At 42.6% G+C, this 25,882-nt stretch overlaps 1 protein-coding gene across 5 annotated transcripts in view; it reads right to left on the bottom strand.

The window, feature by feature from the left end:
* The window catches only part of JARID2 (jumonji and AT-rich interaction domain containing 2), a 187,859-nt gene extending 166,354 nt beyond the window's left edge, over positions 1-21,505 (bottom strand). For 2 of the 5 annotated variants that reach the window (XR_014550578.1, XM_083623701.1), the window contains exon 1: positions 17,903-18,045. Coding sequence is in view for 2 of the 5 variants with exons in the window: in XM_083623701.1 (XP_083479827.1) it covers positions 17,903-18,028 (126 nt within the window). In the remaining 3 variants the exon portion in view is untranslated. Of the gene's footprint in view, positions 1-17,902; positions 18,046-20,021 lie in introns of those variants that run through there. The other 3 variants (XR_014550577.1, XR_014550579.1, XM_083623702.1) reach the window with 3 other exon arrangements.
* Between the last annotated feature and the right edge of the window lie 4,377 nt (positions 21,506-25,882).

A 25,882-nucleotide genomic window follows, 5' to 3' on the forward strand; every position in this document is an offset into this window, starting at 1 on the left:
AAATCAGAACCACTGCCTCCAAATAGCAACTGCTGCGGGTCACAAACAGAAGAGGGTTGAATTTCTATGCTGCTTTATATTTCCACTTCCGACTACAAATCTTGCTTCAGCACATCAGTCATGGTTCATTCAACCACAGTCTCCCATTCCGTCCTTTCCCCAATTTTGCTTATTATTACATTTCTATCCCAACTTTCCTCAAGGCCAAAGTTCAAGATGGTATGCATGGTTCCTCTGCTCACCATTTATCCTCACAACAACTTTGAGAGGTAGGTTAGGCTGAGAGACAGTGACTGGTGCAAAGGAGCTTCATTGATCAGGGTTTGAGTGTTGAATTCTGACCTTGGTTTAACAAAACACTAGCTGTCTTTCATTAAGGTACCCAAGAAAAAAACACAACATTCATTCTCCGTGTACGAAATCATGGTTTAATAGCCGGAATAGTTCAGATTTAATGATCTTTAAAAAAACAACACTCCCAAAACAAAAGGTGCATATATTCATTTAGCCAGTTGTAGCTGCTGTACCACCTTTGGGGGACATCATAGCTAAAAACTAGGGTGCTAACTCAACAGAAAATGAAATTGGACAAATAGAATAACAAAACCATTAAAACATGAGACAAACCATGGTTTGCCTGTTTGTTAATAAACTCAAACCATTGTCTGGGTTCTAAATTATGAGTTCAGCAAGCCATGATTTGGCATGCTAACTGATTTTTATTATTATCATCTGGCTTAATGCATGAACAGAGCCATCATCCTCTGGAAATGACAGCCTTTTAGAAAATGCCAGTCCCACATAGTTCTGCATAATGAAACTGACCATGCAAAACACCATGTTCACATCAGCTCATAAAAGCCAACAGTCAAAGATAAAACGGAAAAGGTTATTACTTAAGAAAGTACATTTAGTATGTATCATACAGAAGAGTAAAATGCAGGTGATGTGACAGTTTAGATTTTGTTTAGGAAGGAGAGAAACACTTACAGTGAAATTACGTGCTGATGCACAATTTTGGCAGTATAGTTGGCTTCTGAAACAGGCACACCTTACATCTTATTAAAATGGTTTCACAGTCCTACTTAAGCACTCTTAGTTTTAGAATCGTAGCGTTGAAAGGAGTCACAGGGCTCATCTAGTCCAACCCCCCAACGTAGGACTCAAACCCCCAATCCTCAGATTAGAAGAGTCTCATGCTTTACTGAATGAGCTGCTCTAGATATTCTGTCAAAAGACAGCATTTTTAATTTAATTCAATAAATGCAGTTTAAAAGTAAAAAGAGCTGGACAGTTTATTTAGATACTAGCCAAGGACCCATAAGTACTGCATTTTCCATTCTCCCCAAAGACCCCTTCCTCTGATGTATCCACTCCTGCAACAGCCCCTTCAGCCTCAGCCTTGTCTTGTCTGCCTGCCCTACCACTGGCTGATTTCCTGATATCACAGTCAGACAGGGGGGCATAACGCCTTTGACTGTCATTAGCTTACTTGCTCTGATGGGACAGTGTGGCCTGGGCAGCCTTAAGCCAGGGTGCTAAGGAGGACATGGGAGACCTGAAAATTGGAACTCAAACGCCCATGAAATTAAGTCACATCAATAGAGCTTGGATATCACAGGCATCAAATGGCATCTTGCTGGCTAGATTGCTTGAGCAATGAAACAGGACAGGTGCTGCTGCTGCTGCTGCTGCTGCTTTCTAAAAACATGTGCTTTTCTTATTTGAAAAGTTTCTGTATAATCACTTTGTACAACGAATTCAAAATGCCACCCCGCATACGGTATTCAAGGGTGGGGGCAGAAAACACATTCCATTAACAAAAAGAACACGAGCAAACAACAACAAAAAAGAGAACAGAAGCCAGCATGACGGGTAAAGACTTTCCAAAAAGAAAAGGGGGGAAGGACACATATGCTGAGGAAAACAAACCCGCTGACTATCATCTAATGCTTACACAAAAAGCAACAGCTCCTAATAAAACAAAAAGAATTTAAAAAACCGGTGCTGCTTTTAGCATGCAGTAAAATGGAAAGAGATTTCATGTGATTGAAACAGAAGAGTCGATGTGCAGCAGGATTGCTGTAAGCCCTGAGGGACCTGGTATCTGCCTTGCAGCCCTTTCCCCACCTGGGGGGGGGGGCGCTGACTGACTCCAGCGACAAAAGTGAATGGATTCTTGCCTTTATTTAGTTTTGTTGTAGATGCTGTCCGCCCGGTATTCATAGCTTAATTCAGACCCTTTGTGCTCCTTTGAACTTTTGGGTGCTTAGTTATGAGCATTACTTCATTTGTCATAACATGACATTTGGAGGGGGGGATCACACAACCGAAGTTAATGTTCTCTCCCTCGTAGCAGAACTGTCAACTGAAGACATCAGCACACACCTCCAGACTGAGCTCATTAAGGCAGCCTGTGGACTAATACAGGTGGACACGCCAAAATTAAAGACTTCTTTAATGCATGTACACAGCTGCTTGCATTTTTCATCTGAGAGGCTAAACAGCTAAATTTCATGTTTGAAGAGGATGCCCCCCCAAAAAAAAACATACAAAAAAAGATGAAGCACCCTTAACCAGAACTTCCTTGGCTTTTAATTATACTTGGCTCCAAGTTTTGAAAGTATCTACCTTTCCATTTCTGTTTTGTGGCTCTATTAATGTTTTTAAAAAGTAAGAAGAGGCACAGTCTACTCTCCTCTTCAACTCACTCACACAATATAGTCACACCATCCTTCCTCCAGACTAGAGAAAGAAGCTAGGCTGGGCCCAATTTTGGTCCCCCTGTACAGAAGAGTCAGAGATGGGCAGCAAAAAGGCAAGCATCTTGGAGAAGGGTCATAGCTCAGTGACAGAACACTGTATGCAAACCCTTGTATGCAAAAGGGTCCCAACTTCAATTTCTGGCATCTCCAGGTTGAGCTGGGAAAGACTCCCATCTGAAACCCTGGAGAACTGCAGCCAGAAAGCATGGAATAGACTGACTTTGAGTTAGATTGACCCATGGTCTGATTTGATACAAGGCAGCTTCCTGCCAGTGCCCAATGCTCTATTGGGACCAATGAACAAGGTTCACCAAAAGGAGCTTGCAGCTCAGTGGCTGAGACTAATGTTAAACTTGTCCCTTCAGCAAGGCCTGTGTTCATTCCAGTCCCTCATTGCCACTGGCTTCTCCCTCTTTGTACTAATGGAAACTAACCTTGGCTGCCATTCCTCCTAACAATCTAAACGCATGCAGAACAATTACAAATACAGTTAGTCAATTGTGAACTTTAATATTTTTGAAAGAGTTGGTTAAGAAAATATCACTGTTATCTCAAAATAGTGTGTGTGTTTTGGAGGTGTAACCGACCTTCTGAGTTAGCACACATGAACAAAAATAAGTCGGGAGTAAACATAAAAGACATGCCATTAAAAGTAGTTCAGAAACAGTAGAAATCTATTGCTATGACTATCTCTTTAAAGATGAAAAGATAAGTGCTTTTTTTGTGCCTCCCCCCCCCCAACAGGAAGTATATCCATTTTTCATCCTAATTTAGAACTAAATTTGTTAGGAATTTTTAATGCCACATGAAACAAAAATCAGTTTTTCATCCAGTGCTTTGAAAGCATAAAAGGCAGACCTGCAATCAGAGGGAGATTCAGCTGAAACATATGACTGTCAGAATTAAGTGGTTAATTAAATTAATTTTACTTGTTTGTGGCTTATTTGAAGAAGGCATGAAAAGGAATGAAAATGTGTTTTTGTTACAATCAAGAGCACAGTCCACATACCTCTTGGAAGTCCCAGCACATTTACAATAAACTAGGAGTTACAGAAACCACCGCAGGATATAAAAACCATAATTATCCAAATTCACCATGTTCTGCTCTTTTAACTCCACTGCTATATAGCTTAGTTTCTGGGGCGTGAATAAAGTAGGTGTTGCCAAGCCTTGCCTTCCACCTCTTGCTTACCTTTCACTCCTTGCACTTCACCTGCCCACAAGACAGCACACCCCTAGTATCTGCTGACACACCCTGATGCATGCAAGGACAAAGCAGGGTGTGTCATGCCCTTTCTTACCCATGTGTTAATTTAAAGAGGCTTTTCTTCCTCCTCTTGCTGGTGGAAGGCAACCTTCTCAGCCTGCACAAGAAGTAGGGATACTTCCAACAGATGCCAAGATGGGACAAGGTAAAGAACTGTGTCCTACTGAAGACATAGTTCCAGAAACATATCAATATTTCTGTCATTAGGGATTTTAGAAAAGCATAAGCATAAAAACATTTTTAGTTTAAAAGGGTGGTTGTTGTTGTTGTTGTTTGTGCTGTCCGCCATCATGGACTCCCTAGGGAGGAAGGGCAGGACATACATCTAGAGTTGCATCCAATGTTCCATGCACTTAGTTCTGTTGGCACAACAGGACTTCCGTTTCCTCTCCTCCACCTTTTTGAGGGCACCCAGAGGGGTCAGGAGAGGAACCCTGTTGCACCAGCAGAGCCTCAACATTGCAAACCCTTTAAAACTGGTGAGAGTCTTTATTGCAGTCACCAGCTGCTCTAGAACAAATATACTTCTAAGTCTAACAACTGTAATACGCTAATGTTACCAGATGTCCAGCCTGTCTTTCCAGACATATAAAACCTATGTTTTGATTATTCCCCAGTTCAAGGGGCTGCCCCAAATGCCACAAATTCACATGGAAATTTTGAAACAGTCTCCATCTGCCCACAATAACCCAAGCAGGGAAATCCTGATCTATTCAACTTAGCGATAAAACTCAGAGTGAAACAAAAACAATGAGCGTGTTCACATCCTTGTAATATTTGACTTTGAAACCATCAGTCACAGGTACACCTAAATGAACTGGTCAGCTCCCTGAGTGGGGATGGGGGGTGGTCCTATAAAGGCAAACATCTCGTATGGAAACCAGCCATTTTTGTAGATTCCAGCTTCCCTGTAAATAACTCCCACTGACTCCTGATTGAACAAGCACTTCACACCCCCTTCAAACCATTAATATCACAGATGGCACCACAAAAAGCCACAAGGTAAGAGGACAGAAGTGGCTGCGGCAGAAGTATATTCCTGGAAATCAAGCAAAATTCCCATTCTAGCCAGCAGGAGTAGGTGTCAAGTAAGCACTTCGTCAATTGCCTGTACAGTGGTACCTCGTTTTAAGAACTTAATTCGTTCTAGTTACAGATAGGTAGCCGTGTTGGTCTGCCATAGTCAAAACAATTTTTTTTTTCCTGCCAGTAGCACGTTAAAGACCAACTAAGTTAGTTCTTGGTATGAGCTTTCGTGTGCATGCACACGTATCTGAAGAAGTGTGCATGCACACGAAAGCTCATACCAAGAACTAACTTAGTTGGTCTTTAAGGTGCTACTGGCAGGAAAAAAAAAATTGTTTTAATTCGTTCTGGAGGTCCGTTCTTAACCCGAGGTACCACTTCAGCTAATGGGGTCTCCCGCTGCTGCCGCGCCGCTGCCATGTGATTTCTGTTCTCATCCTGAAGCAAAGGTCTTAAAACGAGGTACCTCTGTATCCACAAATGCATTTTTAAAACACTGTTGTTGTTTTTAAAATGTCAACACAAAAAGAAATTAAGCACCACGTAGTACAAGTCAGTCACCACTGAACAATGTGTTTCCACACGTTTCAGCCATTTGCAGGAGTGGAGGTGGAGAAGACTAGTTAGAAATTCTTAGGATTTGAAGAAACATGAATAGCTGAGGCTAGTGGTACAACCCAGAGAAAACAGGCGTATACAATTCAACACTTGACTTACTCAGACTTCAGTGGATTTGGAAGCTGCAATCCTACACACAGAGGTAGGTTGCTTAAAATTTCAACGGGATTTAAGCCATGTAACAGGATGCAGGATTGCACACTTAGATGTACAGTATCTTACTTTCCCTGGATTGCACCCTAGAGCTGTAATTTTCAACATCTGGAGGCTTATTTTCCATTTTACAACCTACAAACTATGTCAAAACTATGATCCAGTTTTAAAGACAGGATTATAGGCAATGAAATCCAAAACTGTGATAAGCTATGGATGGGGGAAATACCACGTGATTGCCCACACCTGGACCTGGGCCGCAGTTACCACTGTAGGTGCAAATTAAAAATAAAAGCTGATATATATATATATTAATAGAAGGAGAAAGACTGATGGGGGGGGAACCTAGGAAATGGGCAAGGAATGATATTGTAAATATATGACACATTAGTCTGGCACATGGTGCAGAGAACTCCAGGCAAGAGTCCCAGTATTTTTGGAGCTAAAAAGAACTGGATGTCACACGGAGGCAAAAAAAAATCTCAGCCCCAAGTGAAATGCCATGACTTGCATTGTTAAGCAGCAATGTGTGAAATGAATCAATGTTATTCTTTAATTGGCTGGAAGGAGTTCTACTTAGTATTTGGCAAACAGAAGGGAAAGTAGAGAAAGAAGTGGTCAGATGGATTTCTAAAAGAAAAAACAACGTCGACACCAATGTCACTGGGATGAAGTATTGTATCCACTTGAAACCAAAACAAACTGTATTCAGTTTTATTTTACAGAGAGAGATTTTTAACTGTACAACCAAAAAATAAAAGTGCAAATAGACATCTGTTGCTTCTGTCTGTGTAGCCTTAGTCACTACTACAGAAAGACCTACTACAGCTCAAGGCATACGTGCCCTAAAAAACTTTCACCATCTTCAATTCTCTCAAGGGATTATAATGTTTTTGAAGGCACTAATAATTCTGCTAGAGGTAAATTAACCTGCTCACAGAAGTCCCAGGATTCCTGGAGGAGGAGGAAGCTATGACAGCTTCAACACTTTAGGCCTTTTCTTTCTTTCTTTCTTTCTTTCTTTCTTTCTTTCTTTCTTTCTTTCTTTCTTTCTTTCACACCCACATTAGGAAGACTAATAAAATGAGGGAAACCAATATATGACTAAAAACAGCCCTTCACTGATTTCAAGCATGATACTAATTTCGGAATCTTCCCAAATAATTTCATGTCCGCTTACAACCATTAACTGAAAATTAATTGTGCTGGGTGGTTATCCTAAAAAGAAAAAGAAAAGAAAGAACATGACAGAAGTTGTTTAAATTGTATTTTTCCCCATCCCAAGACTGTTTCCCCCCACCCACCCTCAAGCCCCTTGTGTGTCAAGTTATTTTAAAGTTCAAAATAAAACAGCAATGCTATAAAAACAACGCCTACAGCATGTACACTGCATGTTGGAATGGATTCCTCAACTTGGCCTCATCGCTTATGCATTGGATAAAACAAACACTGACAGCTTTTTTGCATTTGTAAAGGCCCCCATAGCAGCTGTGGTGATCCCACCATAGAGCAATGAATTAAGCCTGAAATCCAGCTGGGTTTGAACAGAAGCCTTCTTTTTTCTCCACAATACAGCAAGACTATCATTGTTAACCTAGGCATTATTGCAAAATATTCCACATGACATTCAGAGTGAGAACTACACCCTACAAAATTAGCTCTTGTAAGCATTTTTAATATATTTAAAAACAAATTTGATAGCGCGGCCTGGGCTGATTACAAGTTTCACGTTGCAAGGATATGAAAGACAAAGCTGGCCATCTCAGCAGAATGATCAACTGAAAAGAGAGGTATAGATAGACAGATCCCAGTTTACTGAACACAAGAAACATGAAAAAGCAGGCCAGAAAAACTCTTGATAAAGGTCACTTCTATATGAAACAGATTTCCAAGATATTCCCACCCCCCATTGCCACTGTCATCCCCAAAAGCCAAGCAGCAGCATTCAGCAAGAAAGATTATCATTTAGTGCGCTATATAAGTAGGAAATTTCCATTCTTGGCATACATGGAAAGGGTTGACAGGGGATTCCCAGCATTTTTAAGGCTTCTGCAGCCGAATCTTCCATCTTATTCTCCATTATACCTGAAATATCACTACTTGCCAAAACTCTCCCTTGTGCAGAGATGGAGGGATGGATGTAGGTTGCCATGAATGAATAAACAAAACATTTTGCTTCTTGCGGAGAGGGGCTGCAACAAGCAATTGAAGGGAGAACTGCATGGCTTGCGCCAATGCGTTTAAGAAACACTTTCCTTCCAGATGCATATGGGTTAAGCACCTCGGCCTTCCTCTGGCCCCAAAAGACTGACCTCTAAACTCAAAACACATCCAGCCCCATAACCGCTTTCCGAGGAAGCAGCTGTCAGGTTTTGGTTAACACACATGTGCATGTAATGCATAGCTGGGACCTTAGCCTGCTGCAGCCTGTTCACACCAAGGTTTCCGCCCCTGGAGTCTCTGCTAGGAGTCGCAGCGGCTCCTTCAACAGTTTTAACATGGAATGATAATCAGGAACTGGCTAACCCATGTGGGGCTGAGTAAATGTCACAATTAACAAACAGCACCTTAAAAATCAGCCAAAATAAGCAGCCGCTTGATTAAACAGAGAAGTGTCCTGAGCCAGGTACATTAAATCTAAATGTACTTGGTCCTGAGAAATCACACGGCAATGGCTTAATGGAACCCTCTGTGCTTATAAAGGCAGGCTTAGAGCAAGTTCAGGCAATTGCACTGGAGAGCTCAAGGCTTTTTTCTGTGGGTTGGCATCTTTTGACATTAGCCAGTCAATGAGTCCACCTGCAGTTTCCTCCTCCCTGTGGAAGAGACTGGAACCTGGATCAGACATCAACTGCCGGTAACCAGAAGGCAAAAACTGAAAAAACCACCTTTCACCTATATTATATCCCTAACGTAATGTACACTCTGTGGACTGTAACTTGCTTGAGGAGCCAATTTAAAAAAATTAAATGGCTAGCACTAGTCTCCTCTTGGTAAGGAAATGTCTTAAAAGCACCTCACCTTGGCTCACAATTAGGGGTTTCTGCCTGAAAGTACAAAAAGAGGCAATCTCCATGTCAATTCACAGCATGGTGACCAATTCTAGCCATTTCATGCCTTCAGGTTATCTAGCAACTGCTGCAATTTTTATGTTTCTAAGAAGTAAACTTCAATTGTTTGTGTGTGGGGCCTCGGACTCCGCATGAACTTCCTGCAACTCAGAAAAATACAGTACAATCCTAGGCATGTTTACTTAGAAGCAAGGGTCACTATGCTCAAAGAGGCCTACTCCCTGGTAAGTGTATTTAAGACGAAACTGCCATTTAACTAAGACATTATTGGCATTATGTTAGTCTTATGTGCATGTTTTGGAGAAGGGAGGAGAGAACAGAAAGCTTTAGCATCATTAGGATATCTAGCAGGTAATAAGGCAAGAGCAACCCTGCTGGGTTATATCCATCAACTTGTTTTCTATAACATCCAGATGTACTACATGCAGGGTTTGAATTCGGCTGAATCTCCTAGGAACTATGGACTCAGGGGACCTTCCATTATTAACAGGATCTGAGGCACACATGAAACATAAATGCAGTGGTATTATGAATAAAGATTTTAATATTTAAGCTATTAGATCTGCTAATCTTCCAGAGCTTTTTTTCAGATACAACTTTTCTTTACCTTTTTTTCTTTCTTGGCTGGGGGTGGGGAGGGGGAAAACAAGGCAAAGAGCCACAAAATAAGGAGGCTTGTGGCAGATGGAAGGAAGTTCAAACCCACATCTGAGGTATCTTTGTAATTTAGCTAAAACTTTAAAAGACACCGGGTAAACCAGGGATTGTGGTCAGGATATTCCTTGTCTGGACATACTCTTTAAAGGGAAATTCAAAGAGAAATATATCATATGAAGAGAGGAAATGCAGTTAATTCCCGATATAAGAATACAAAACGTCTCAAAACATTCAATTACTGAATGCTTTTGCCTCTATAGCAAATAAGCCAGGAGAGCCCCCCCCCCTTTTTTTTTTTGCCTCTGAAGAATGTGGGTTGAAAAATCAGTGTTGCCATTTCTGGTAAAATGATTGTTTTGTTCCATTTATGCCCCATCATTGCAAAGCAGTAGGCTGGCTTTAGGTGTTCTTAGGCTTGCCAGTAGCAAATGTGAAAAGAATCTAGGGGTCTCAGTAGACCCCTAGCATAACATGAGTCAACGGTGTGATGCAGCAGCAGCAAAAAAGAAAAAAGAAAAAAGGTAATGCTATTCTAGGCTGAACCAATAGAAATATATTGTCCAGATCGATGGAAGTAATAATACCTCTCTATTCTGCCTTGGTCAAACCACACCTGGAGTACTGTGTCCAGTTCTGGTCACCGCAATTTAAGAAGAATCCCTGACCACTAGGTTCCAAAACCCACGGGAGACCAGTGAAGGACTGAGAGCTGAAATTGCATTAGAACACAAGCCATGCAAACAGCAGACTGCCACATTTATAGCACTATAAATGAAACTGACCCAAGCAGGGGGAGGAAAACTATAAGATTAAAAATAAATAAATGGAAATATAGGCAATTATATAGGCAGTGCTTTTTTCTGGGGGGATGCAGAGGGATGCATACCCCTAAACATGTTGTGAATCCAATGGTGGCTTCATTTCCTTTCCCGTGATTTTCTTGAGTCAAAATGACAGTACCCCTAAATATCTTTTTAGAAAAAAAACCACTCCGTTACTCAAAAGCAATCCATTACTCAGACTGTGGACTGATTTGCACATGCATGAACCTCACTTGATGGATTGTGTGCTGAATGTGATAACAGCAACCAGCAAAAAGCTGTGTGTTCGAGTTTGTCAATAGGCCAGAGATCCGGCCTTATTCTTTAGGAGTTCTGAGGTAGCACAAAATGAAGCAGTAACTACACCTTCTGCTTTGTGGTCCACTGGCTCCCTTTCTGCCTATCATAGGGGGGGGGGACTGTTGTCTTGCATTCTACGGAAAGAACAGGATGAGAATAGGCAACTGGCCTGTAAAAAAGACAACGGGGTGGGAGGGAGGCTCTCCACCATATTGTCAGCTGTGCTTCATCTGCAACAGCATTTTGCACACATTCAAGTTGTCACTTGATGCTGTAGTCGCTATGACCTAATTCAAGTCAGTTCAGAAGCACCATGAGTCCTGTGTTTATGCACTCACCCTGCCACTCCCTGCTTGTATGGATTAACAATGTCCTTGTTTCTTGTTTTTTGTGCAACTCTTGATTTGCAACAGTTACTTCTGAACTGGGAAACTATGGTTTGTAGGGGGGAAATTCAGAACTATAAATCAGAGCTCCACCAATATGCAATATCAAACTCAGATTTCCAGTCCTTCCTTCCCTTATAAAATCAACAAGTGAAGAATTTTTGCTGTAACAAGTTTATAAAAATTAAACTGAGAAAACTCAAACAGATAATTAAACTTAATACGAAGCCTTCAACAGTAATCACCAGACATTCCTGGAAAAATAATTTTATATTCAATTACTATAAAATATGTGAATTACCATGTCTGGGAAATGTAGCAAAAATAACAGTGGCTTCATCCATTCATGGAGGAGAGGCAAGTTTTGCCAATTTCCCCTTCTCCTACACTAGCTTCCATATTCTTCCCAGAGGGCCCTCCAACTGTTCAGAGCAGATTTCTGGAAATTCCAATGGATCAAGGGGGGAATCAGTTAAAATCACCTCCCACCCACTTCCATTCACAGGAGGCTTCATGAGTAAGTCAATCATAGGATCTCTGGCTCCAATGCAATGATTTAAAAGAGACCATGTAACCTAGGCATGGCCAAACTTGGCCCTCCAGCTATTTTGGGACTACAACTCCCATCATCCCTAGCTAACAGGACCAGTAGTCAGGGATGATAGGAATTGTAGTCCCAAAACAGCTGGAGGGCCAAGTTTGGCCATGCCTGATATAACCAATATGATCTATATAGCTGAATTTGTAATCCAGGCGGTGCCCTCCAGATGCTGTTGGACTATCATTCCCATCAGCCCCAGCTGATGGAGTTGGAGTCCAACAGGATGTGGAGGATACTACAGTGGCTAGCCCTGGTATACTGGATGACAAACACCAAGTCATAGGCAGGTAGCCATGTTAACTCACTGCAGGAAGCTTGACATGAGTCCTGACACTTTAAAAAGTAACAATTTTGGTGCAGCTACAGGTAAGTGAGTTCTAGTCCAAGAAAGCTTAGGCCACAATAAAAATGGTAATTATTTTAAGGTGTCACAGAAACTGATTAAGTCACATTGCATCCCTGCCTTTCTGATGTAACTTTCCTTTGTAAACATTGTCAATGTAGACCACAATATTGCACCCCACACATGTGGGAGCAAGCCCCACTGAACTCAACAGGACTTGCTTCTCAGCAGATATGTGTAGGATTGAACTGTGAGACAGTAAGCAACACAGAGCAACATCAAACTTACTCGCTAGATGCATTTTTACAGATGGATCACAAAGTCCTAATGAGATACTATTTATTCATAAAATATGAGCTGCATTTCCCAAGTGCTAAAGGGCGCTATATAGAAGTGTAACTTAAATAGCAAAAAACGTATATTAAAGCAATATCGTTATAGCTTAAGTGTTGAGGCGCATTAGGTGCCTCTGGCCTAGTTTTTCAGCAATTCCCCCTCAGTACCTTCAGCAGAGTCTCCCTACCCTCAAGAAGAAACATTTGGAGAGGGAGCTCAAGGGGCTGTGGGGCAGGATGGAGCAGCAAGGTCACTTTCTGGCCCTGTCTCTCTTATCTATCTCTAACTCGCATTTATTTTTAAGCCAATCATTAAGTAGTCATTCTAGATCTTTCCTCACTTCATTTGATTGTGTAACACAGGCCACAAAGAAGCAAGCTGCAATTCAGCAATATAGATTAAAAACAAACTAACCTCCAAATATTAGATAAGATTGCTCTAAATCACACCTAAATCACATTTTGGGCAACAAATTACTGTCTCAACGCCTCTCAGAAACAATGAAACTTTCACCATCGCAGCTTATGTAGAATGAATACCATTGATCCCCAGACAACTACAGCTTCAGCTTCACAAACACAAGTATGTGTATACCTTCTGAGGTAAAAAGTAATATACATTTTCATAATTATTCAATGCCACTCCAAAAAGCACTTGAACGTTCTGGGCCTAACTACTGAACAACCTTAAAACTACAGAGAGGATTGTCTTAATTTGAGTAGGAATTTTTTGAACTGAAACTTGGCTTGGAGTTCTGTATTTCTGACACAGAAATATGAGCAGTCCTAAAAAATTTTCCTCAGCTGCAGTTCAACAAAGTTAATTGTCTTGGCACATACATTGGACTGAAAAGTTATGCTTGCTGCTTTGCACATCTGAAAGCCTCAACTTCCAATGCCAAATTCAATACATGATGTAGCTCAACACCAATACATATAGAAGTCCAAATTCTGACCATCAAAAGTACCTTAAAAATAGATGCAGGTTAGGTTGTCTAAAGCAAAATTCAGCTCCTCCTCAAAAATACAGCCTGAGAAATTTCATTACAGTTTTAAGAAGATGCCAGCAGATGGGTCAATTAAAATTAGGAGCAGTTCCCAGAATTAAACAGCACCCGATTTGATGCCTGCTCAAGATAATAGAGGTGGAGTTGGCTACAAAACTCCTTCCCTTCTCAGGCAGTTTTTGTACCACCAGGTGCATATGACAAATATTGTTAATGTCAGAACTCTTGTTGATTTTAAAAGAACAGTTTGCCTGATTTAAAGACAGATACCTAACAGCAAAATATTTTGCCTTAAACTGTAATACTTAAGCACACTTTCCTGGGAGTAAAGCTTATTGAACTCAGTGCAATTTACTTCTATGTAAACATGTATAGGAATGTGCTGCACATCTTGCAAGGCAGAAAAACAAACTTCTGCATGGTGTAGGACGGCCTGTAAAGCTAATGGAAATTCTATGCCATACAGGTAGCACTGTAATATATATATTAAGTCTGTATAACAAAGGAAAGAATTGTCTGGTTTTTGCAGTTCACAATGTACTGCAGATTCTTATCTGCAAATCTGCTAGGAAAAAGCCTGTTTACATTTGAAGAAATCAGTAGACCAGCAAAACTTATGGGCTACAATTCAATGCTGAGTTAGGCATGCATAAAGTGTGCCTTTGTGTTGGACTGTGACCAATGGAAGCAGCAAGGAGGCCCCAAAAACACTAAAAAAAATAATGACCCATTTATAGTACTTTTGACTTGCTGCCACTGACTGAGATTTTGAAATGGCTAGCTAAAGGAAGAGCTTGATTCCTAAATGGCAATATTTCCAGTTGCGGGGTGTGTGAGGGGGGTAATTTCTAACAAAAGGAATGATCCGTCAGTTTTCTGCAGCTGTGGCATTCAAAACATTCTCGCTTCAAGGAACCCTTTTCCATACAAACATGTCTGTTAAGGAATTCCTGTATGTTATAGAAGTTTCTGGAAAGTGTTTGGGGGAGTTGCCTGTGACAGGATGCTTTCAAAGCCTGCTGGGCCTCACCACTGTCCTAAAAGAATCAACAGTGCAACCTAGATAGCATCCAATGCTCTCCTGGGCCTAGTGCACAAGCAAAGGGAAGATGAGCAGTAGCAGGCAAGCTCTCAGAGCTTTGTTGAATAATAATAATAATAATTTTTAATCTATAACCCACCCATCTGGCTGGGTTTCTCCAGCCACTCTGAGTGGCTTACAACATATAAAAAAATACAACCAAACATTAGAAAAACAAAATATCCTATGCAAGCAACAAACAGACCAAGAAATAAACAGAAATCAACAACAACAACAATAAACAGTTTACATTTATACTCAAATTAAAATACGGTAACCACCAGCTCCAACTAAACATTTAACCAACAGCAACTCGACAAATCTAAACAGAGGGACCAAAATGAGAACCATGTAAAACATTTTAAAACATTTTAGCCAGTGACCGCAAACCAAGAGCTGTTCCAGCAATGTCCCAGTGGCCTCCCAAGAGCCTCTTTTAGCTGTTCAGGGTGAGTCTGGGCCCCGCTCAGAGTCTACCAGTTCATATTTGCTTATTGAGGAACCCTGAACCCCCAATAAGCCTCTGAAACATAGCTGAAAACCACTTAGTATGGTCACTTCCCAATCTGGAGAATTCTCCACTACTTTGAGGATTCCCAGGGCTGTGAGACATCACACAGATATGGATACGGCACCCTGTCCCACATTTGCACCAGAAATGATTTTGTAAAAGTCAAAAGTGAAGCAGTGAGCATCTTTGGAATGACTACTGTACATAAATAAATGGGAAGATCTATGTTGGATGTGCAGATCTCTTTTAGGCTTTTGTTATTTCCATTACACAGGGGAGTGAAATGAAGCTGAGAAAGTGTGATTATCAAATGCCACAGCTGAAAGAGGATTTGAACTCAGGCTAAATCCACCACTCCAGCCACTACACCAAGTTGGAGAAGGCTGTCTTTGATGTTCAAGCCCAAGGCAATGATGGTATACTAAAGAAAATACTCCTGGCAATCTTAGGAATTGCAATAGGATATAATAAGTAGTTACAAGTTATGTATGGCTCAAGCTATTTAGGGATTTGCTAAGCACATCAATTTGTACCAGGAATGCTACTAGAATACAGTACAAGCCCTGGAGCATGGGTATATTCTCAGAAGTCCAGCCCCTTCAAATGGTGAAACCCTAGGCTTTGCTTCCAAACAATAAAAAAGACAGCTTAGTCCTCATAAACGGATAAAAATCACATTCAGTAGCCAAAGATTGAACAATTCTCCTTCCTTAGTGGATGCCACCACAATAAGGAAAATAGCCTTGATCTCACTTAGCAAGAATAGCTCAAGTGCCAACCAGAGATGAATTCCACTCTTCAGCCACAGAAATGATACGGCTGATGGTTCTAGGCTAAATTCAAAGTACATTCCAGTACGTTTTTTTTAGTGCTTTAACATTCTACAAGACATGCTACTACCATGGGAAACATCTTCTGCTCCCATGCCATTAAATTAACGAGATTTATAAAATATCTTAAGAATTCCACTGAACCTGAACAGTGTCATAAACCCCTGCTGCTCAGGATTTCACCATTACTGTACACAGATGGATCCTCCACAACCACCTCTGCAGAGGCAAGAAGATATCATACAATACAAGAACATGTTTCGTCTAGCGGACCATGACGTGACAGATTAGCCTTGGGTTCAAATTCTGCCGCAGACATAATTTTAAAATGAGTACCTGCATCCCATTTGTAAAATACATAGCCCTGCAACAACTCCTGCAGGAATTCTAATGGCTACATCCATCGAGTTACAGCACTAGTATTACATATTTGCTGGCACAGTGGCTCATAGGATCAGCCAACTGTGTGCATTTTAATTTATTAATTATTTTTAAAACATCTGTAAGCTTGTCTTTCATCCAAGGAGATCACAGCTCTCCTCCAAATCCACAACTTCGTGAAGTAGGTTTGACTGATAAATTGCAACCTAAAGTTGCATAGTGAGCTTCATGGCTGAACTGTCATTTGAACACAGGCCTCCCAGGGCAGAGTCCAGTGCCTTCTTCACTACAATGTGCTGACTTCCCAGAGCAGGTGAGAGAAGATGCTTTCTTCAGCCGTAGGTACAATGGTGAATTTAAAACAGTTGGTTAATCATCTTCAAGAACAATACAGGAATTGGCATCTATGAAAGTCAGGTTTAGAACTTCAATATTGTTGAAGAACTACAAAGTTCTCTGTATGCAAGTGATTGGATATCGGTTCCCTCAAGTTTAAGCCATAATTAGACTACTTCATGTGGGAAAATACTTAGGAAATAGAGCACAGCAGACCACCATAATGAACTAATTAATATAGCTAATTAATTCAAGAGAAATTTGACAGAAAAAATAACAAAAGTGAAATACACCCATGTATTGTGTTTATGGGTTATTACAAATCTATTAATGCACTACAATTTGAAACATACTGCTTATTGCCATTGTAAAACCAGCAAATCATGTGAGAAGCATCTTTGTTGATGCATGTATTCACATTTAAAATACATGCTAAGGGTGGGGAGATCACTATACAGCATTTTTCAAAACGCTCTTGATGAATGGTGACAATCTCTATACAGTGCAAAGCTATACTGTACTTTCTAATTTCTGCATCAGCAGGAAACATTTTCATTTGACAAAATAGCTCTGGTGAGTTCCAGCACTATCTAGCCTTACAGAATTTGAGTCACTGATACATTAAACTTCCACTTCAAATCTATACTTACTGTGTAAAATGTCATAAGCCAGCCAGCAACAGAGGCAATATAGACACTAGGTGGACCATTGTTCAAGCTGAAATACACTAATTCTATACTGGAATTCCTCATCAGTGATTTCTCCCACTGAAAGATAAACTAAATGACTAGACACAATCCACACAGTGGTTACACAGGAATATTATGATGTTCGAGACAGTGATGCAAGTGAGGTACATGTGTTTTTAGAATTCTTGAACTGAGGAGTGAATGTGGGCAAAACATTCTAGCAGTTTTTCATAACGCTTTTCAAGCAAACTGTCTGGCATACAGTACTCCATGAATTTCTCCCTTTCAGTGGCCTAGCAACGAAGGACTCAGTGTTAAGTGTTTGGGACAAGAAGGCCACAGGAAAAGGCTAAGATGGGAGGTTGAAAGCCAGCCAGGTGAACTGGCATTTCAATCAGTCTGTTCTCATCCTGAAGCAAAGTTCTTAACCTGAAGCACTATTTCTGGGTTAGCGGAGTCTGTAACCTGAAGCGTCTGTAACCTGAGGTACCACTGTACTGCCACTACATGCTATTTATGCAATAGCTGAAGGTGCAAGCACCTTACTTTTGAGTGGGCTTTCCTCAAAGCATCCGTGCAAACGGAAATGGGGCCAGTCATCCTCCCTTCACCAGAAAGTCTGCAGGTAGGAAGCAGAATAACCTGCCCAGTTCAGACAGCCTGGCAGGCAGGTGAGGCGGAGGGACACGTCAGAGGTATGTGAATACTTGCTACACCTGCTCACCTCGCCAGGGAGGCCTAAGCCAGCGGTGCCACCATGGGCTCCGCAGCCGCCCTTCGCTGCTGCCGCCCCCGCCGCCGCCCCCTCTGGCAAAGCGGCCCGTCCCCTCCGCAGCCCGCTTTCCCTCATCCGTCCGCCCGCACCGGGTCTCGCGCATGACGTCAGACCGGTGGGCGGGGCATTCGGGACGCTGAGGAGACGGCAGATTTTTTTCGGCGAGCCCAGGCCCTTCCTTTTGTGACGTCACGAGCACAACAAGAACCTGGCCCCGGCTGGGCTGAGCTGAGTGGCCGGAAACCCGGGGGCTCGCGCTGACATCCCGCTTAACCTGTTGCTGCCGCCGGAGAGAGGACGGATGCAACCAGGAGCAGCACGCGCCGCCGAGGGCCGGAGCAGCAGCAACAGCAGCAGCCATGCCTGCTGTCTGCGGCCGCGATTCACTGCTATGGCCAAAAGAGCCTCCCGGGTCTCGCTTTCCCCACCAGCCTGCCCTCTTCTCTCTCTCTCCCTCCCCGCCACCCCGCTCTCGTAACATGACAAGCCTGAAACTTGTGTGAACACACGAAACGCTGTCTCGCTTTTCCAGTATAGCGTGTCTTTCCAAACAGGTCCTGGAGAGAGAGAGAGGAGAGGCACCACTTCTCTTTTCTTTTTCCCCAGCAAGCTGCATGAACGCGATAGAGTTGCATTGTTCAGTCGTGCAGACATAAGAGTATCTAAAAACAGATTTTGGCTTGGAAAAAGGAAAACACGCCGCGAATTCCCCACCCCTTTTCCTGCTTTGTTTCGCTGCACTGGAAACGTGCGCAAGGCACAAGTCACAAGTCGCGTGTTCATCAGGGGGCTTCCTACAGAAACAATCCCTTTTGGACAAAAATACTTTTGCTTCAGATTCTCAGTTCCTCTGCAATGCGGATGTATTTCTAATTCGCAAGTTCGTTGGCGAATTTTCTTAAAAGTTACCCATTGTTATCTGGGGTCACGTTTCTCAAAAAAATACATTTCCAGACGTCAAAAATAGAAGGAAAAACTCTGTCGAAGTCTACTGTGACTTTATGAAGTATTTATTAAAATCAATGGGGAAGTCAGAAGAACACCCCCACCACCAGGACACAGGCGCCCCATAACAAATGTTCTGCTTACAAACGATAAACACACTATACTGTAAGCAACTTTTTGTCATCTTGAGCCACTTATATTCAAGAAAGGTATTCTAACCAGAGTAAAAGCCGCATTTGTTTTTGTTTTTAAACCACCATTAGGACTGCTTGCACATCTGACTAATCCACTCTGTTGCTGCAAACTTAAAATAACTCCCCCATCCCAATCAAACCATGGCTAGAGCCAAGAAAAAAAGGCACGGTCTCAGCAATTTCTACACATCTCTACAATTGGAAAAGGTTATCCCGTGACTGACTACACGATTCGAAGGCACACACCATTAGTTAGATCTTTGGCTCTTCAAATTTCAAAGCATCTTTCTGAACGGTAAACCAATTTCTTCGTAAGCCCACACAAAATTAACAAAACTCCAAGCCATTTCCCCGAATATTAAAGTCAGGCCTTGCAAATACATTCCTTGTAACATGATCCCCAACTGGCTTGGTTCTAGTGCAAGCTAGATAAGCCAACGATCACATACACGAGATTTGATGGGGGAGTAGAAGAAGCAAGCACGCCATAACCAGATATTAGATTTCAAGTTAACAGTCTCGCCGAACAACCACAGTGCCTTCTCAAACCCCTAAATATATGTTATAATAATGTGATCATTTGCATGCAAAGTGAAATATTAGTAAATCCGCTTGAGAAAGCAGTTTAGTTGCATTATCGCAGCAGCCCCCCAAGCACCGTGTCTTTCATCTTCTAAAACTAGATTATGATTGTGTCATTTGAGGTCAATACATTTATTCACTTGAGGTATCGCTACACGAATCTCGTTTTTAAACCCGCTTTACAGTTAAAAGAGGCTTTTGAGAATTCCCGGCCCCCCTCCCATTCCCAGCGGACGAAAAGCCAACATTTCTAGATATTCTTTAAAGCCACCGCTAGCTGTAAACTTGACATTCATGAACATTTCCAAAAAAATCAAAGAGATAAATGATCCGGTATAACCACTTACGTATTTCTTTTGAATTATATTCCTCTTGGGTCTTTCTTTGCTCATTCTGATATCCAGATTCTGATTGCAAATGGGGGAAATTGCTTCATGAATTAAAAGCCGCAACCAATTTGGAGGAAAAAAAATCCCTTTTTTTGTTTCTTGTTTGTAGTGGTTTCTTGTAATCCGATTTTCTTCGCACACAATACAATCCTCCTTGCAATAAATCCAATATGTTGGGTGGTGGGGTCAAAAAAGAAGAAAAAATACAAATGTAGAGCAAACCACCCAAAAAAGAAAAATCACTTTAGAGATTCATAATGGAAATTTTACACCCTACAGACACACAAAACCGCCCTTGATGTCCTCTTTTTCTTTTTCCCAGGCCACCAAAGCGATCCGTAGGCCCGTAGTGTCCGAGGCGTAGTTTACATCTTGAAGAGCGGAGAAAAGATTTGAAAGGGGAAGGTATTTTTTTTAATGTTGGAAGTCACGTTTCTACTGCTGCAGCACAGACAACTCCAGCAGCACTGAAGGCTGCACTCACACACACGCACGCACACACCCCCGTAGGAGTCTGCTTCTTCAGTTTCCCCCTCCGCCCCACCAATGAGAGCAGCTAGCTCTCCAGCAGCAACTTTAAATGGCCCGATTTTTTAAAAATATTATATTATGTATATAGATAGACAGGCAGGCAGGCAGGCAGGCAGACCGGAGTAAGGGGGGCGGGAGGGGAGGAGGGGGCGGCAGAGAGAGAGAGAGAGAGAGAGAGAGAGAGAGAAGGGTTAGGGCTTCGCCTCAATTCTTAACGTGGTCCCAGCCGCAAAGAGATCACTCCGGCTGCATCCCCGCAGCTGCAAGCCCAGCCGTGCCGTGCCGCTGGGCAGCCGTGCCCCAGTCGTCCTTCCGCCCTCACCCGCCCGGGGGCCGCTCTCCAGCCGGAGGCGCCGAGCGCAGCTGACGCCGCCGGGGCGAGGAATCCCGCTGCAGAATTTGAGGACAATCCCTGCGCCCGCGACACGCTCCGCCGCCAGCTCTTCTCCTTTCTGTGTCTGCAAAGCTCTTTAATTGTCCTCCCTTGCCCTCCCTCCCCCTTCGCCTGGCGAGCAAACGCGACCTCCTCGTCCGGCTACATCTCCCGCTCTCCGTGCGCAAAGGGCCCGGGTCGCGGTCCTTGGGGGGGGGGGCTCTGCCTCGCGTGCCCGGGAGGGGAGGAAGCAAGGAGGAGGAGGAGGAGAGGGAGAAGGAGAAAGAGGAGGAGAAGCAGGAGGAGGAGGAGAAGCAGCAGCAGCTCCGCGCACGGGTGCGTTCGAATCGCCCTTGGTCTCCGGAAAAGTTGTAGTCCCCTCACCACAAAATGGCTACAATAATTGCAGGGAGAAACTACAAGTCCCAGGCTGGGCGGCGCGCGCAGCTGCGGCAGGGATGGCCTGATTGGGCGCCGGGAGAGGGATTGTCCTCGAGGCACCTTTCTTTCACCTCTCGCCCCGCCCCTTTCGGTGCCAAGCCTGGGCGCAAGCGGAGGCGGCTCTTGCGCGCGTGCGGCGCCGTGACGAGTCCGGCTGCGCTTGCAGCGAGGTCGTGGCTTCGGCGAGGAGGCGTCAGGCAAGGGGGAGACGGGGCTGCCTGGTTAATATACATAATGCATATGTATATGCATGTGTGTGTATGTATACATATACATATGTATGTATATACTGTATATGTGTGTGTATATATATATATAGAGAGAGTGTCTCTCTCTCTCTCTCTCGTTTTATATTTCGTATTGCGTCCATGCGATTTAAGTAAAGGGGATGCTGGAGACAGAAGGGGCGAGGGAGTTGTGGGCTGTTCGATTGGATGGCTGTGGAAAAAAGAGGAGGCCAGGCCAGCACGGGCGCAGATGAGATCAAGGGCAGGAAATGCAACCTAAGAATCATCGATAGCGTATGGAGGAACTGAGGAAAAAGTGAAAAAGTTCATAATGGGGTGGGGTGGGGGACGTTGGTAAGGAGTTGCCATGGGGTTGCCATGCAGCCTGAGCCCCCACCCCTCATCTCTCCAGTTGCAACGAAGCATGCATAGGATCACACCGTGGCCCATGCAGAGAATGGGTCTTATTTGACTGGAGGAGGAGAGAGAAGATCGTCTGAGAAGGATGCGCTTTTCCTAAAAGGGGAAAACCCAAAAGGGCCACATTCTAGAGGCAGGCTTTTTCTTGGGAAAATAGGGATTACATTGCCTTTTAAAAAGCAGCAATAAAAAGAGCATTTATCTAAATTACAAGCTGGACAGAAAGTACCTCTTGCTGGTTGCTAAGTAGTTGTTGGGAGACTACAGCTTGGGTTTCCAGCCGGTGTTACCTCAGGACAATAAGCCTGGTTTATAGAAAACTTGCTCAACATGTCTCCAAGGTATTCTAAGGTCATACCCCTCCGCCTTTCTCTAATGCTGTAGGAAACCCTGCTGTATCATATTGTGTGTGTGTGTTTAGCTTGTATATAGCATCAGGCAGCCCAGTGCAAAGGGCATATTTTAATGAATGTATTTATGTATAAGTTTCCAGGGCTTTTTGCTACCAGTAGCAATCTCAGATAAAAAAATTAAATAAAATTGGTATGGATAGCAAAAACACCTTTAATAAATATGGCACAGGACAGTAAAGGATCGTTTTAGTCTCTTCCTGCGATAAACTGTAAGTTTGGCACTTACTTGGCCTCTTGCTTTCTTTATCATGGTCTAATTCATCTTGCGGGTCCATTTATAGGGCTTGTTCCAAACAAATCAATCCTATGCACGTCTACTCAGAACTTCCTTAGGGAAGGAATATCACAGCTTCAGCATCACCACAAAGAAGGCCCTGTCTCACATTACCACCAGCCACACTTTAAACAGTGGGTACACACTAAGCCAGGTATCCAATTAAGATTTCACCATGTGATTAGTATCATAGGGTAGTAGGTGTTCTTTAAGGTATCCTGCGTCTCTAGACCATTTAGGACTTAAAGCATGGGTAGGCAAACTAAGGCCCGGGGGCCGGATCTGGCCCAATCGCCTTCTAAATCCAGCCCGCGGACGGTCCGGGAATCAACGTGTTTTTACATGAATAGAATGTGTCCTTTTTAAAATGAAATCTGCAAAATCTGTACGTCCAGATTTTTCTGGCAACTGAATCCCCGTTCCTGACAACCGAATCCCAGCTATGTTCGGGGAATTCTGGACATATGGCAACCCTTGTTATATGCTTTATTTGCCCCGCAGCAGTCAATTCCCCAGCAGACACATTTTTTACCTGTTGCAGTTTCCAGGCTATTCAGAAGCAGCCCTAAAGAGAGAAAGCATTCCAATACTCCGGTCTAGAAATGATTAAGGTATTAATTGCTACAGAAAACTGTTAAGGAGTTTTCTAAGCTGTAAGTTATATGAGGGACTACCTTTGAAGACTGCTCTCAAACTGCAATTAGCTTCAGGGTCTAGTCAATGAGAAGACATTTCAGTGATGCTTAAAGAGCTACACTAACTCGCAGGCCAATTTCAGACACAATTCCGCGCACTGAGGCTTGCTTTAAAAGCTGTCCGCAACCTTGGAAAGGGATACCTACTTCCAAATTAAATACCTTCAGATACAAAATACCAAGTATCCCATCATCAGACAGCGACTGGGCCTTCTTGTTTGGGACACCCCAGTTTCCCCTGAAGAATGTAGGCCTGGCACCTTCATTTGTCTTCTTAAAAGGCTTCTTAACTTTATTTCCCCCAGGCCTTCTAATTTTACGAGATTTTTATGCTACCATTTTAACATTTGATTGCTTTTGGATTAAGCTGGCGACATTGTCAAATACATCTTACTGTTGTCTTTAATAAAAAGCTGTGATTTAATTGAAATCTATTTGAGCTAGGTCAGTGGAATAGTAAAGTGCTTTTAACATGTAAGAAGGTTAGATTTGTCCATGATGCATGGAAAAAAATTGGTGTATGTATACCCTCTTGATCCCAGCTTTATACTTTGGAAGAGGCAGGCACTAGCGCTCTGTTTCAGGAATGATCTGATCAGTATTCTACACTCCTCTCTTCCTAATAAGCAGACTTGGAAAAACACGTTTCTCTTGTGATCAGTCATCCATATGAAGACTTTAATAAAACAAACAATTTAAGTAAAAAGCCTGATACATTCATGCAGCACTCTCCATAAGCCAATTAGAGAGACTAATTGTGGTAGGCCTCAAAAGTGAGTTAGCAAGTTTATTCTAATGAACAAAGTATAGAGGAGGAATAGAACATGTACTTGCTGCTGGGAAGGCGATCCATTCATGTGGTCTTGAAAGGATGCAAATGGTCTTGTCTGAAAGATAACTTATTTGTTCCTCTATTGGACAGCAAAAGGCATTGCGCAAGTTGGCTGGCATCCCATTTGAAAGGTGCTGAGTCAATTGACTTCCTGGTATGTTGTGTCTGCTGCGGCAAGCTTTAAACAGTGCCCCTGAAAATACCTGTTTTCTTGTGTATTCTTCCCATCTTTTAGCCAGATGACATAGTTAGTAAATTCATGTAGTAGAGTCCTTCCTAGTTTATACAGTGACAGGTGGGGAAGTATGGTGTGTGTGTTTTTTCGTTAACTCCAATTAAAAATCAACAGCAACAACTTCCTTGCATGTGGAAAACTAACACATCAAGTAAAAAAACCTTCTAGCTTTTCCTTCATTATTTTTGTTATTTATGTGCAAGAAGCTTCCATCAAAATATTCATAAATGCTATACTGCATCTGCTGCCTAGTTTAGGAATGCCTTTACTAGGTGATTTTGCTTGTTGTGTAAATTATCCTCCCCACCTTCATACTATTTCTGCTACCCCTTCCACATTTATTCTTAACTTATTTTAATTTTGCACTAGAGGGTGTGCAGAATAAGGGCATGCATATTGCAGGGAGAAGGCTGTCCATAGAGTTTTCCGTTCATAGGGGTTGGTACCCATAACCTGCTAGGGCTGGTGTGCAGGTTTTGCCTACACCATAAAATGACATAGAGCCTATCTCACCAGCAAGGCCACTATTTTCAATTTGCACATGACACATGAAATGGCTGGAAGCAACATGTGAGAATTCTGGGTTCACATGCCTCATGCCTTGCAGTTTAAGGAGTCCCATGGAGAGTGCCCTGAGGAACCAAAGCAGATGGAGGAATGATGGGAGGAGGAGTGATGAGACCTTCTGAAAGTTGTCAGACCTCTGGCAAGAAGGATCTTTACCTTCTCCCAGCAGTCCACTGGGTGAGGAGAGAAAGGGAGAAGTTGGGGGAAAGAGGTAAGACCAGACCACTTTTGTATTTCACCCCTCCATGCCCCTGCCCACATGCACCCCCTGACAGATTACTGTCAAGGGACTGCAGCACCATAGCAGAAAAAAATGTTCCCCCTCATTGGTGAAGACAGGATCACAGGTGCGGATCACAGGTATGACTCAGTGTAAGGCAACTTGATATATTTACTGTGCCTACTGAATCTAGCACTTTCTAGGTGTCAACAAAAATGTGCACAGATTGTTCTGTTTCTCATAACAAATTAAATTGTGAAGCAGGGCAAGCATAAGTGATTCATGCGACAAATGTGTAGATTAAAAGAAACATATTTAAATTATACCAGGCTTTATCATTACTGATTTAACACGGGGGGGGGGGGGGTTGTGATATAAGTTCTTTTAAGGTTGCAACCCTAAATCCACTTACCTGGGAGTAAGTCCCATTCACTTCAACAGGACTTACTTCTGAGTAGACATGGTTGGGATTGCTCTGCTAAGCTTCCAATGCATTTTATTTTCAATCATTTCTTTCCTTGTCTCACAAAGTCATGCATGCATCCCCAAGTATAAATCTTCAGTTGTAGCTAATATTCTGCAACTTGCAGG

Source organism: Podarcis filfolensis (assembly GCF_964270895.1).
Source record: "Podarcis filfolensis genome assembly, chromosome: 7".
NCBI classification, from domain to species: Eukaryota; Metazoa; Chordata; class Lepidosauria; order Squamata; family Lacertidae; genus Podarcis; species Podarcis filfolensis.